The following is a 15,368-nucleotide window of genomic DNA, read 5'->3' on the forward strand; positions in this document are numbered from 1 at the left end:
CGGCACTGATGGGCACACATAGGCGGCACTCATGGGCACACATAGGCGGCACTGATGGGCACTCATGGGCGGCACTGATGGGCACTCATGGGCGGCACTGATGGGCACTCATGGGCGGCACTGGGCACTCATAGGCGGCACAGATGGGCACTCATGGGCGGCACAGATGGGCACTCATGGGCGGCACAGATGGGCACTGTGGGGTGGCACAGATGGGCACTGTGGGTGGCACTGATGGGCACTGTGGGGTGGCACTGATGGACACTGTGGGGTGGCACTGATGGGCACTGTGGGGCGTCACTGATGGACACTGTGGGGCGGCACTGATTTACTTGTTGCCAGTCAGTGCCCATTTGTGGGCACTGATTGGCATCTTTTTTTTTTGCATCTTTTTTTTTTTCCCATTTTTTTTTTTTTTTCAGACTTTTATTTTTATTTTTTGGACTTTTTTTTCCCCCATTTTTTTTTGTTTTGCCCTTCCCTGGTGGGCATCCCTGGTGGTCCATGTGGCGATCTGAGGGGGGGCTGCGCTGATAAACAATCAGCGCGAACCCCCCCTGTCAGGAGAGCCGCCGATCGGCTCTCCTCTACTCGCGTCTGTCAGAAGCGAGTGAGGAAGAGCCATCGACGGCTCTTCCTGTTTACATCGTGATCAGCCGTGGTTGGACACGGCTGATCACGTGGTAAAGAGTCTCCGTGAGAGACTCTTTACCGAGATCGGTGTTGCGGGGTGTCAGACTGACACCCCGCAACAACGATCGCCGCGATGCGCGCCCCTGGGGGCGCGCAGCGGCTGAGAATCCTGAGGACGTCATATGACGTCCAGTCAGGATTCTACAACCACTTTGCCGACGTCAATTTGTCATTGGCGGGCGGCAAGTAGTTAAACAGTGAAAAAAAAAAAAAAAAAAGGAAAATAAATAAGAAAAAATATATATATTTTTTTTAAAGCACCCCGTTCCCGATGAGCTTGCGCGCAGATGCAAACTCATAGGTGAGCAGCGCCGCCTATGAAACGTTGTTCAGACCACACATGTGAGGTATCGCTAAGATCGTTAGAGCGAGAGCAATAATTCTAGCCATAGACCTCCTCTGTAACTCAAAACTGGTAACCCGTAGAATTTTTTAGACGTCGCCTATGGAGATTTTTAAGGGTAAATGTTTGTCGCCATTCCACGAGCGGGCGCAACTTTGAAGCGTGACATGTTGGGTATCATTTTACTCCGCGTAACATTATCTTTCACAATCTAAAAAAAAATTGGGCTAACTTTACTGCTGTTTTATTTTTTAATAAAAAAAAAGTGATATATTTCCAAAAAAAAGTGCGCTTGTAATATTGCTGCGCAAATACAGTGTGACAAAAAGTATTGCAATGATCGCCATTTTATTCTCTAGGGTTTTAGAAAAAAATACATATAATGTTTGGGGGTTCTAAGTAATTTTCTAGCAAAAAAAAAAAAAAAACAGTTTTTAACTTGTAAACACCAAATCTTCAAAAGGGGCTCGGTCCTTAACCACTAGAGTACCGGGCCATCGTCAAATGACGGCTCCACGGTTACTCTGAAAATTCAACAGGACGTCATATGACGTCCTGTATTCTTGCGGCCACTGGGGGGCGCGCGAGCGCGCCGGCGGCTGCGCGCGCGCGCCCGGCGCGTCCCCGAGATGCCGATGCGCGTGCCTGGCGGTCGCGATGTCCGCCAGGCACTCGGAATCGGCGGCTACAGGGACAAGACGTGGAGCTCTGTGTGTAAACACAGAGCTCCACGTCCTGTCAGGGGAGAGAGGAGACCGATCTGTGTCCCTTGTACATAGGGACATAAATCGGTCACCTCCCCCAGTCACCCCCCTTTCCCCACAGTTAGAACACAATTTAGGTATACATATTAACCCCTCCCTCACCCCCTAGTGTTAACCCCTTGAATGCCAGTCACATTTATACAGTAATTAGTGCATATTTATCGCATTAATCGCTGTATAAATGTGAATGGCGCCAAAAACGTGTCAAAAGTGTCCGATGTGTTCGCCGCAATGTCACGGTGACAGTAAAAAAAATCGCAAATCGCCGCCAATACTAGTAAAAAAATTAATAAAATAAAAATGCCATAAATCTATCAGCTATTTTGTAAACGCTATAACTTTTGCGCAAACCAATCAATATATGATCATTGCGATTTTTTTTACTAAAAATATGTAGAAGAATACATATCGGCCTAAACTGAGGAAAAAAAAAACGTTTTTTTTTAAAAATTGTGATATTTATTAAATAAAAAAGTAAAAAATAGTGTTTTTTTTTTAAATTGTCACTCTTCTTTTGTTTATAGCGCAAAAAATAAAAACCGCAGAGGTGATCAAATACCACCAAAAGAAAGCTCTATTTGTGGGAACAAAATGATAAAAAAATTGTTTGGGTACAGTGTAGCACGACCGCGCAATTGTCATTCAAAGTGCGACAGTGCTGAAAGCTGAAAATTGGCTTGGGCAGGAAGGGGCGTAAGTGCCCAGTATGGAAGTGGTTAAAGGGTTTGTGAAGGAATTTTTTTTTTATCTTAATAGCTTCCTTTACCTTAATGCAGTGCTGTTTTCATGTCCTCATTGTTCGTTTTTGCTCTCAAGTTGCTGTAATTCTTCTCTGATCTCCACACTTCCTGGTTGTCTGTTTCCTGATAACCACAGTGCTGGCAGCTTTCTCTCTGTGGTCACTAATCAAGGAGGTGTGATTACTGTGTGTAAAACCCCACAGCACCAATCAGTTTCGTTTTCCAAACCATCACTGACCTGTATTGGCTCTGTAGCTCTGTACATCACAGAAGCAGGAAACATGCAAAAACGAAACTGAAACTGCAGGTACATTATATGATTGATTTTTATCTATTTTTAGTCATTTTTAAAAGGAATCAGTTAACTATTATGTCTCTATGCCCTGTAAACAGTCATTTCAGCAAAAAAAAAAAAAACTCCTTTAAGCCCCCATTCACATTGTAACGCCGCGTACACGGCGTATTTTACCGCGATTAGGTTACTTTTTTTTTTTCACAAAGAATTGCCATTGATGTCTATGGCCGAACGCCAATGCCGCCTGAAAAAAAGGGTCTGGGACTTGTTTTCAGGCGACAGGCGTACGGCATTTATGAGATGTGAACCATCTCCATAGACATCAATGGCAATTCTCCCCTCCAGCGGCACGAGCGTCGGGCATTTTGTCGCCAAGGTGTGAATGGAGCCTTAGTGGTTAAAAGACGTTCGCTTAAACCTAAGGATATGGCTCATAAACCTGTTTAAAGCAGCATAGTGTTGAATCCTGACATGTTTCGCCCTATGTATTGGGCTTCCTCAGGGGATGCTATCCGCATGGGCTATCACCCTTCCTGTATTTCTGAAAAAGCACTTAGAATGAGGTCATAAATGTATTAAAAAAACTTGATGATGTGCTAAATCCACTAAACAGCCTAAAGGTGGCACAGGAGTCAGATACGGACCAAATTAGGTTAGCCTGTATATATGAATGACAGCGGGGCAGGGATCACAAAGCAGGTTGGTTCAGATATTATACTGCAACAGATCCCGTGAACTGCATGTCTCTAGCTTTGTGATCTCTATCTCGATCCAGCGAGATAGGACTAGGTAAATATTCACGGCAGTCGAGAGGCAATACTACCACTGGGACATTTTTTACCTTAATGCAGGGAAAGCATTAAAGTGTTATTAAACCCACAACAGTAAAAGCAGTCTGTATATGCAGTAAATCATGATTGTTATACTCATTAAGGGGTTAATTCCTCTGCATTGTGTAAAAAGGCTGTTTGATCCTGTCTTCTCTGATCCTCCCTTTTTTTCGACTGCCCTCAAACCATCCTCTGATAAAACAGAGCCTTGGGGACAAGCTGCACATGCTCAGTTTGGTGTATATTGCTTTTATTTATTTTTGGGTGGAGAGTGCATGTGATCAGCACATGGCCAGACAGAGGGTCCTGTAGCCTCCCATAGGACAGTCAAAGTAGAATAAGTAGAATGAAAACTCCTCCTAAAAGCTTTAACCAGACACTGATAGAAATCACAACTGCTATATACTGCTGATGATAAAAGGTATTTAGCAGTTTATATTTACTAAAACTATTGCATTTCCATTTTCTGTGTATTGTGGGAGACCCGATATAGTGAATGCAGGGTCCTGGGTTTAGCAACACTTTAGGGTAAAAAAATGCTTGCCTTTTGAATGCAGCTTTGAAATTGTATGTATTCAAAGCCACATGCCAGTGCGACTTCAGGGAGACTTGGCTGACATCTGTGCGACTTCATGCACAGATGTCTATGCAAGTCATACCGGAAATCGCCAAATTAGAGCAGGAACTGCTTTTCCAGATCGGTGCGGCACCCTAAAATCGGCATTGCACTGATTGGCACAGTTCCATTGCCGACAATAGGGTGTGACTTGTCTTGCGGTTTGGCCTGTCATATCTCATGACAAGTCACATCCGTGCGAACGGGGGCTAATGAAGAAGGGATATAGTGGGATTGATTTACTGAAGGCAAACAGGCTGTTCCCCTTGCAGGGAAAGTAGCACTTTGCAACAGAATCTTCCCCAGAGCTTAGTGAATGTGGTGGGAATTCATTTGGAAAGAATACCCAATCACATTCAAGGAAAAGGATAGGGTGCATTAAGGTGAAAAAACGCAAGGGTAATCATAACCCTGCCTATGTAAACAAGGCACATTGTCATTCTGTCAGTAGAGATCCTGTGTTTCTGCAAAGCAGGGACACTGATCTCTGTCTTCCCATAGTACAAGCACCTCCCCCACAGTAACCAAGCACAAGATAAAAAGTGGAAGTAAATGCTTCTATCATTGTCAGTCAAGGAAGCTGCCATCTTTGCCTCTGTTTGATCTACAACTGCCATGATGCTCCACATGTGATCAGTTATGACACCATCCATTGGATGGTTTGACAGTTTGGTTGAGAGCACAGCCAATGGGAGTGTTACATTTCCGGCACGTTCCCGGAAATTAAATTGTTTTATGGATGGGTTTACTTCTGCTCAGTGGCGTAGCGTGGGGGGTGCAAGGGGGACCACCGCCCCGGGCGCAAAATTTAGAGGGGCGATGTCACGAGTGTGGAGAGGAGGGAGCGCCAACAAGAGATGGGACATCTGCATGATGTCACCACTCCAGTCATTATCAAGCACGCTCTCCTCTACCCTACAGCCACCGCTGTCTCACACAGTGGATCATATGACCAGACTGGAGCTAGCTGAAAATAGGTAAGTCCATGGGTCAGGGGGACGCAAATTACTTACCTCGCCCCAGGCGAAACAACCCACGCTACGCCACTGCTTCTGCTGCATACATTTAACCCTTTGATCGCCCCCTGATGTTAACCTCTTCCCAGCCAGTGTCATTAGTACAGTGACAGTGCATATTTTTTAGCACTGTTTACTGTATTAGAGTCACTGGTTCCCAAAAAAGTGACAAAAGTGTCACTTAGTGTCCGATTTGCCCCACCGCAATATCGCAGTCCCTGATCGCCACCATTACTAGTAAAAAAAATAAAAATAAATACAAATCCCATAAAACTATCCCCTATTTTGTAGACGCTATAACTTTTGCGCAAACCAATTGTGATTTTGTTTAGCAAAAACATGTAGCGGAATACATATTTGCCCTAAATTCGATTTTTTACGTTTTTTAATTGGGTGTTTTTTTATAGCAGAAAGTAAAAAAAAAATTTTGTTTTTCCAATTTGTCGCTCTTTTTTTTATAGCGCAAAAAATAAAAACCGCAGAGGTGATCAAATACCAGCAAAAGAAAGCTCTATTTGTGGGGGGACGTACATTTTATTTGGGTACATTGTTGCTCGACCGCGCAATTGTCAAAAAATGGCCTGTTCATGAAGTGGGGTATATCTTACGGAGCTGAAGTGGTTAGGACAGAGTCTGGGGCAGCTGTGTATGGCAACCAATCAGCTTCTAGCTTTCATTGTCAAAGCTTAGCTGAACAATGTGAAGCTAGAAGCTGATTGGTTGCCATACACAGCTGCTCCAGATTTAGTGAATCCCCCAGTGAGTGTACTGATTTAGTGACCCCCCCCTGTGGCCATCATCCCCCCCTGTCTCCAGTGCAGAGTGCTGTGTACACCATCCTGATCTTGTACAGCTCTCTCCCCATTTTCTTGTCATTAGTTTGCCATCAATAGGTGATGTCATAAATCTGCCTCCCTCCTATGCCTGTGATCGCTCATCATGGTGAGAAGGTTATCCTTTTTATAGCCGTTCTGATTCCCAGTAATTGCTTTATATGCAGGTCCGGGTGGAATGTCCTCCCCACCCCCACCGCATTTCCAGTGGCTTTAGGGACAGTCAGTGGCAAGCTGGCTCAGTGGGGGGGGGGGGGGGGGGGGGGGGAGTGGGGGCAGGTGTCAGGGCGGGTTCCAGGGCAAGGGGGAGGAGCGGAGAGGTGGAGATTGGGCACGGTGAGGTCTTCGGATGATCAGTGGGTGGGCGGGGCGCGGCGGGAGTAGGCGGGGAGAACACACCCCCTTCCATCCTCTTGTCCCGGGAGCTGCCTCCGTTCTCAGGAGCCGCCAGAGACCGAATGGAGACAGAAGCGCCCCAGCCCGGACTGTCGCCCCCGGACTCCGCGCACGACCCTTGGTAAGGCGCCCCGTCCCCCTCTTCGGCCATGTGCCGCCTTCCCTCCATGTTCTTTTATGCCAGCTTGGGCTTCACAAGGGCATCAGATGGGAAGGTACCTGGGCACAGCCTCCGTGCAAGTTTGGAGGGGGGCCTGGCCGTGTGTAGGTGCACATTGGGAGCCTGGCGCTCGGTGGAGGGGGGGAGGTGAGGGATGGAGAGTTCCAGGTCGCTGGACTCCCCCCCATGGTGAACTTTCTCTGACCGATCGGGACAAGTCACTGTGCCTTTGTCACCATCGTGTCCCCTGGACCACTTTCTGGGGGGGGCCCCCCTCCCCCTTACCGGATCCATGGTACCCACACCCTCCATGGGCAGGATCAGGGGTCTGATGACCTGAGCTCTGCTCCAATTTCATACATCTGAGATTTTACATTCCATGTGCTGGAAATAACTGTCCACACATTATGGGATCTCCACTATGGAGCCAAATCATCCCCATCTCTGTTATATCTCTGATACATCATGGGGATCACCTCAACTCCAAACTTTCTGCACCCCAAAAGGGCACCATATACCTTATCATCTTACCGTACAATCATGGGTTACAATCTGGACACACAATCAACTTACCAAATCCGTTAGGAGGACCTAACTCAACCATCTAATCAGTTTATATAAAATTAGATAGGCTCTTCTACTACATAGTTGTTGGTGGGTCTAAAGGTTGGTAGATTTATAGGTGGTTGGTCTAAATGTGGTGGGTCTAAAGGTTGGTAGGTCTCAAGGTGGTACGTCTAAAAGTGGTGGGTCCAAAGGTTGGTAGGTCTATAGATAGTTGTACTAAAGGTCGATAGATCTTTAGGTGGTGGGTCTAAATGTTGGTAGGTCTCAAGGTGGTACGTCTAAAAGTGGTGGGTCCAAAGGTTGGTAGGTCTCTAGATAGTTGGACTAAAGGTCGATAGATCTATAGGTGGTGGGTCTAAATGTTGGTAGGTCTCAAGGTGTTACGTCTAAAAGTGGTGGGCCCAAAGATTGGTAGGTCTATAGATAGTTGGACTAAAGGTCGATAGATCTATAGGTGGTGGGTCTAAATGTTGGTAGGTCTCAAGGTGGTACGTCTAAAAGTGGTGGGTCCAAAGGTTGGTAGGTCTATAGATAGTTGGACTAAAGGCAGTAGGTCTAAAGGTCGGTAGATCTATAGGTGGTGGGTTTAAAGGCTGGAGGTCTTAAGATGGTACGGTCTAAAGGAGATAGGTCTAAACGTGGTGAGTCTAAACGTTGGTAGGTCAATAGGTAGTAGGTTTAAAATTGGTGGGTCTAAAGGTGGTGGGTCTAAAGGTTGGTAGGTCTAAAGTTGGTGGGTCTAAAGATGCAATCAGATTGTGAGCTTAAGAGATGCGTTAGGCTGGCCATTCACTATACAAGCTCTTTTCTTTAGAGGTACCAAAATGATGTAATCGAAGGACAAACCTAAAACAACCCACTCAGTTAGTATCTAATCAGGTAGTATCTCGTAATTAATAGATGTTGGTAGATCTAAAGGACAGCATGCAATCAGATTGTGAGCTTAAGACCCAAGTCCGGCTGGCCACTCACTATACAAGCTCTGTACAATTTTCTTTAAAGTTACCAAAAACGATGTAATCGGAGGGCAAACCTAAAACAATCCATTCAATTCATATCCAATCAGGTAGTATCCTGCACTACATAGTTGATGGTAGAGCTAACGGAGATTGTACAATTAGGTTATATAGTGTATGGTTAGTATTTATTAATATGTATGATGTTTTAGGACTCTTATTAAGTGGCTTGGTGACAACAATATATTATCCGTTATTTTGCTATTTTTTTAATGCTGTACTTGTATTAGACGATTGAGTTCATCATAAAACACATCTGGTTGCCTGTTTGTTGTATCATCTCGTTTTTATTACGAATTGCTAGATTGGGGGGGTACAAAAAAAAAAAAAGATTGAAGCCTCTATCTTTAATCTGACGTTATGTTCGACAGTAGATCTACCAACGACTATGTAGTGTAAGGCCCTGCCTGATTGGATACAAATTGCCCGGATGGATGCGATAGGTCCTCATATTACATAATGTTGGGAAATGTAGATTTGATTGTACAGGGATTGCAGATGGTGACCCTTAAAGTTTCGTCTTCATTTCGAGTGTCTTTGCTGGAATCACCTTGCACACTAGTTGGATGACATTGAGCTGGAATGGCATTTATCTTAGAAATATAAATTGCATTGACATTTGTTATACACAATTAAATTCCTATATGTCTTGGAAAATTGCTATTGAATTTGAAGGCCGTAATAAGCTTAGGGCATAGACGGAGCTGTTGAAGTTTCTTACATATGTCGCTCGTTTGGTGACCTTCCAGTATCTCTCTGTCTAAATATATACGTAAATATTTATTTATATGTACTGTATTTATTCCTACTGTATGTTCTTATAGAAGAGCACGTGGCTTTTGTTTGTTTTTTTGTTGATTTATTTTATTTTTTTTCCATTTTCTTGGCTTTGCAGTAAAATGTTCATCGGGGGACTGAGCTGGCAGACTACACAAGGTGAGCACAAGGATTGTATTAGAGAAGCGTCGTGCTCCATTTCCCCATCACGTTCTCCACCCTTTGCTGTCCTCCTCCTTCATCTGTGCATCCTCCATCCATCTCTTTCTCTCTGCCTTTCCTCCCGCTTGGACATGAAGGGATTGGATTTTCTATTGCATTCTGGGATCTGTCTGCCATGCTTGGTTGTGATAGGCTGCTTCTTCTATTTCTAGAGGGCCTGCGGGAGTATTTCAGTCAATTCGGAGACGTGAAGGAGTGTCTTGTTATGAGAGATCCATTGACCAAAAGATCCAGGTGAGGTTTGATACCACGTATATGTATACTACAACGCGTTTGAATTGCATTTTTCGATCGGCCAGCCTTATTTTTATTTGTTCGCTCTTCACCAGGGGATTCGGGTTTGTCACATTCATGGACCAGGCCGGGGTAGACAAAGTTTTGGCACAATCGAGGCACGAACTTGACTCCAAGACGGTAAGACGCTCATTTTTTTTTTTTTCCTCGATCATCAGGGAATCTGTTAGCTGTTGCATGTGAAAGATACGATTTTTTTGTATTTTAAAGTGCAACCTGTACTTTTTATCGGATTGTCTCGCTTTTGTGAAACGATTAATTATTAAAATATTGAAGTTAGGGTCTACTACCAAAAAAAAAAGCAGAGGCTGCCACGACGTTTGGAGAAAAATCGCAAGGGGCAAGCGCGAAAAAGAACAGTTTGATCTTTTTATACCAAGTTTACTTATAGCGCACGCAGTGCGAGTGTTAGAGGAGAACTACAGCGTTAGAGGCCCTGTGATGTCAACTGCTGTAGAAAATGCCGACTTGCTGGTGATGTGTTTGAAAAGTAAAGTATCTTTTTTATTTAGCAGGCAAGCATATTAGACAGCATGTGGGGGAAAGCAGGTATGATACTGTGTTGTATAGGTTTTGTCATTCCCATTAGTGATGCCACACTTTAGTTTACTAAACAGAATCTAGATAGACTCGCTGTGTTGATTACTGGAGACCAGATGTTAGAAGGTCGTCAGTTTGTACAAATGCTTTTTTTGTCACATATCCATTAATGTCTGTTAGCTTTTTAGTTATTTATTCTATCATTTTTTTTCCTCTTAAGATTTGTATGTTTGTGTGTTTGCTTATTTTTTTTTTTTTCAACACAAAATTATTCGTTTATTAAAAGTGACTTTTGGTAGTTTGTGATCTTTTTGCCGATTAGTATCTGTGCTTTCTATTTTAAAGAATATCTATAAGAAAACCTAGATCAGCAACAGGTACAGACAAGTGACGTAACTTTTTTTTGTTATGCCATTGAGCGCTCCGTGAGGATACGTCATTTATAAAGGACGCGGTTGATAAGGGTTAAATTAATTATTTATTTGGTGATGCGTTTGGGTTCACCGATATATTCACATCCTCTGGAGGCAGATATCACTACTCTGGCATTTATAAACTACATTGCCCATGATGCTTAGCGCTTGCCTTGCTGGACAACCAAAAATCTGTTTGCTTTTGAATAAGTGGGTCGTCAAAGGGTCTAAATAGCATTATGCATGTTTTTTTCCTCGTTTTATATGGTTGGATTTGTTATTTTGCAGTATGGCAAATGAAGTTCGTATATTGTGTGCAAATTATCACTGCTGAAAAAAATCAGGACTTACCTTGTTAGGCTGGATTCGCACCTATGCATTTTTAGTGCTTTTTTGCAGATTTGCACTACAGTCCATTTACCATGGTTTCCTATGGAACATGTTCTGCAGTGCAAATCTGCAAAAAGCACTAAAATGGCATAGGTGTGAATCAGGCCTTAGGGGTTTATTTTTGAATTAAGACATACCGATATATATATAGCAAACAGTAAGGCTGGAGTCACACCTATGCATTTTTAGTGTTTTTTGCAGATTTGCACTGCAGTCCATCTACCATGGTTTCCTACGTTCTGTAGTGCAAATCTGCAAAATGCAAAAAGCACTAAAAATGCATAGGTGTGAATCCAGCCTTAAGTTAACTGATAACATACGAGTACTACACAGTTATGTTTGCATGTAATTTTGTATAAAACTGTTTTGATTTAGCCAATTTAGCAGAGCTTTTATGCATCAAAGACAATACAGGTATTATTTAAATTAATGACCACATTAGGCTTATAATGAATCCTAATAGAATAAAAGAGCCAAAGAAAGAGGAGGTGTTTCCCAATGACATCCTGTCATATGTCAGCTGTCATTTTGCTAGCTTCTGATTGGTTGCTTGGGGTAACAGCTCACTGGGGTTGATTTACTAAAACTGAAGAGTACAACATCTGGTGTATCTGCATGGTAGCCAATCAGCTTGTTCAATTAAGCTTTTTTATTTTTTTGAAAATTACTTTTTATCGAAGATGATTTGTATAGGTACAGAACATAGCCTTTGGGCATTCCCTGGGTAACACATACAGATAACACAAACTGCTAAATAATACAACTTAGCAAATAAAAAGTGCAAAACTTTCAATTAAGCGTTGACAAAATGGCCAGTTCACACCATAGAAACGCAGTCCGGATTCGTTCCAGATGCTTTTCTGCATGCACGTTATTGATGCGTTTTTGATGCAGTCCAGTGCACCCCCCTCTTTTTCCACACACATTAGCATTTTTCATAAGCGCAAACGCTGGATGAAAAATGCACATAAAAGCAAATTTATCCTAGCTTCTAATAACCTTTTAGGAGCAGTTAGGGGCATTAGCATTTTTCTAGCGTTTTTGCAGTACATGAAGGCTAAACAAATGCTGTTAGTAGAATTTTAGGAGCTTTTAGAAGCAGTTAGGAGTATTTAGCGTTTTCTTCTGCTGGAAAAACGCTCCAAGAAACTTTACAAAAACTAGTTTGTTTCCGCTCCAAGATGCTGAAGCTCAAAAAACGCTAATAGCTTAAAGTAGCGTGCATGGACACATAGGATAAGGCCTGATTCACACTTGTGCAGGTTGCAGTTTGCATATTGCATTTTTTCAGTACACATCTTTAAACCATTGAAGTCTATGGAACCAAAAAACAGAAAAAAACAAACCCTGGCCCTTTCCATAAAATGCACAGATGTGATCTACATCCATAGGAAACCATGTTAAATGGATTGTAGTGTGTTTCTGCAAAACTGAAAACGCACTAAAAAAAATTGCATTGGTGTGAACCAGGCCTAAAACTAAGTAGCTTCTAGGAGCAGAACAAAAATGCTAGCTTGCATGGAGCCTGAGGCTTGATGCACACCTATGCATTTTTAGTGCTTTTTGCATTTTTCAGATTTCCTATGGAACACGTTCTGTAGAGAAAATCTGCAAAATGCATGGGTGTGAACCAGGCCTAAAACTAAGTAGCTTCTAGGAGCAGAAAAAAAATGCTAGCTTGCATGGAGCCTGAGGCTTGATGCACACCTATGCATTTTTTGTGCTTTTTGCATTTTTCAGATTTGCACTACAGCCCATTTAACATGGTTTCCTATGGAACACGTTCTGTAGAGCAAATCTGCAAAATGCACTAAAAATGCATAGGTGTGAATCCAGCCTTAATAAGAACATGTGCGTTTTTGGTGTGTTTAGGTGCATTCCAGTGCGTTTTTGGTGCGTTTTACAGCGTTCCATTGCGGGGAAAAATGCAGCATGTTCTACTTTTTTTCCGGGAACTGGAACTGCATGTGGTGTGAACTGGCCCTGAAGCTGATTGGTTTCTATGCAGAACCGCACCAGATTTTGCACCTTTCCAGTTAGTAAACCGACCCGACTGAGGTTAATCAAAACAGCTTCCTTTTTTTTTTTTTACTTTTTTTTTTTGTCAAAGCTTAATTGAACAAACTGAAGTTAGAAGATTTTGCACCCTGCAGTTTTAGTAAATCACCCTCACTGCGTCGTATGCTTTTTGTTTACTAAGTCAGGCCTTGTAAAGGGTTAAATGAGGGTCAGGAAGAAAAGAAAGGAAATGATTTGTTACAGTATTTTATTTTAGAAGCTCCTGATTGATATTACAAACAGAGACAACGTCTGTGTCTGAATTACACAAAGGTAAACAAATGTCGGCGTTTACAAATAACTCAATGAAACTGTCAACGTTGATGTCAGATCTAGTTTGTTTTAAAAACTCGGAGGCCAGTTTGTGCAAAACATTTTCAGGTGTCAGGATTAGCTTTCGTCAGGTTGTCGTCAGGCTTAGTCCCTTGAGGCTTTCCAGTATCTTCACCCTGAGACGGAGTCATTCTGTACACGAGCATGTAATAGCTGTCTATGTGTTACACATCATATACAGGTGATGTGACCTTATATCACTGCAAGTGTTGCTTCTCATCTGCCAATCAATCACGCAGGCGCTTTACAGAATCACATGACCGCTTTACAAGTTTGCACGTTTTTTTTTTTTTCATATTTAAACAATCTGTAAAGTTCACCACCCATGGTACAATTTGTACCATCTCCGTTAGAGCTACCAAAAACTGCAAGGGCCTGTTTGATTGGATACAGATTGATTGGTTAGGCTAACCATCCTCCAAACTACGGCCCTCCAGTTGTTCTGGAACTACAATTCCCATCATGCTTAGTCATGTCTGTGAGTTTTACAATACCTCATGGAACATGTAGTTCCGCAACAGCTGGAGGGCCGTAGTTTGGAGATCCCTGAACCAATCAATCCGTATCCAATTTAAGGTATGCCTCAATCTGAATGTTCTAGGAATAGGGGTGGGTGCCATCATCCACAATAGTTGCAAATGAGAAAAAAAAATACCTAGGGCGGCCCCCAAAGCATGCCCCTGGTAGAACAGGAGCGGATTGGATCTTGGTACCCAAGGATTAGGCAAGAATAAAATAAAATATAACAATTTATTGAACAAAGAAAATGATTACAATTGAGAAAGGGACAGTATTACAAAAAAAAATGTATACACTCAATAGTTACAACCATGCATTGTTGTTCACAATATTCAAAGAGATCGATAAACCCTGAGTGGACACAAGAGGCACCAGAATGTCGATAAGGTCCTCTACATGTTTCGTGGCACGGGCCGCTTCCTCAGGAGGAGTCAGTCATTATCATCTACAAAATGAATATACTCTCAAGCCCCATACACACTATCAGTTTTCCTGCAGGTTTTCTCTTCAGGTTTACCAAAACCATCTAATATGAGGTCAAACCTCAAGAGTTTCAATTTGTATTCAATCAGGCAGGCCCTTGCACTACATGGTTTTGGTAAACCTGAAGAGAAAACCTGCAGGAAAACTGATAGTGTGTATGGGGCTTAATAGTCAAACAGCCATAACAAGTGTTTAATATAGCAAGAGAGAATTAGTAACAATTATATAGCATACAATTAACATATAATTTGGGGATCCATAGGTGTATGCACTGCTTACCTGGAAAGACCAGTAGAGCATATGAACAGCACAATTGGAGGCACCCGATGGTAGTCCCCCCATAGCGGACTGCACCTGCACTAAATTATTATATAGGACTTATATAGCGTCAACACTTTACGCAGTGCTTTACAATATAAAGGGTGACAGTACAATTACAATATAGTTCAATACAGAAGGAATAGGAGGGCCTTGCAATCTAAAGGAAGAGGGAGGTGGTACAAAAGGTAATGGGATGATCTGATGGAGTTGACTCAAGTACAGTTCTTAAGCCTCGTACACACGACCGAGGAACTCGACGGGCGAAACACATGGTTTTCCTTGTCAAGTTCCTTGTTAGGCTGTCGAGGAACTCGACAAGCCAATTTTCTCCATTCCCGTCAAGGAAATAGAGAACATGCTCTCTTTTTGGTTCGTCGAGTTTCTCGACAGTTTCCTCAACGAAAATGTACTCACGACCGGTTTCCTCGGCAAAAAAATATCTCCCAGCAAGTTTCTTGCTGGTTTTTGCAGAGAAACTCGGTCGTGTGTACAAGGCCTGAGGTGGAGGTGGGGTGAGTTTTTATGGATCGCCTAAAGGTGGACAGGGTAGTTGCTGGCCGGACATACAGAGGTAGGGAGTTCCAGAAGATGATTCTAGATAAGTCCTGGAGGCAAGTGTGGGAGGAGGTAACAAGGGAGCTAGAGAGCACTATACAATTAGATTGTATATTCTCTTTTAGATCTACCATAAACAATTTAGTGCCTGATTTAAAGTGGAACTAAAGTAAAAAAAAATACTGACCTGTATT

The 15,368-nt window shown here is 42.8% G+C and overlaps 1 protein-coding gene across 13 annotated transcripts in view; it reads left to right on the forward strand.

Annotated features, from left to right (window-relative positions):
- The first annotated feature begins 6,528 nt into the window (after positions 1-6,528).
- Positions 6,529-15,368, forward strand: part of MSI1 (musashi RNA binding protein 1) — a 56,045-nt gene continuing 47,205 nt past the window's right edge. For 3 of the 13 annotated variants that reach the window (XM_040350241.1, XM_040350265.1, XM_040350249.1), the window contains exons 1-4: positions 6,535-6,647; positions 9,165-9,205; positions 9,421-9,502; positions 9,598-9,682. In XM_040350241.1, the coding sequence (XP_040206175.1) occupies positions 6,589-6,647; positions 9,165-9,205; positions 9,421-9,502; positions 9,598-9,682 (267 nt within the window). In that variant the 5' untranslated portion in view covers positions 6,535-6,588. Of the gene's footprint in view, positions 6,648-9,164; positions 9,206-9,420; positions 9,503-9,597; positions 9,683-10,074; positions 10,112-15,368 lie in introns of those variants that run through there. The other 10 variants (XM_040350289.1, XM_040350322.1, XM_040350274.1 and 7 more) reach the window with 7 other exon arrangements.

The sequence above is a fragment of the Rana temporaria genome, chromosome 1, assembly GCF_905171775.1.
Source record: "Rana temporaria chromosome 1, aRanTem1.1, whole genome shotgun sequence".
In the NCBI taxonomy this organism is placed as follows: Eukaryota; Metazoa; Chordata; class Amphibia; order Anura; family Ranidae; genus Rana; species Rana temporaria.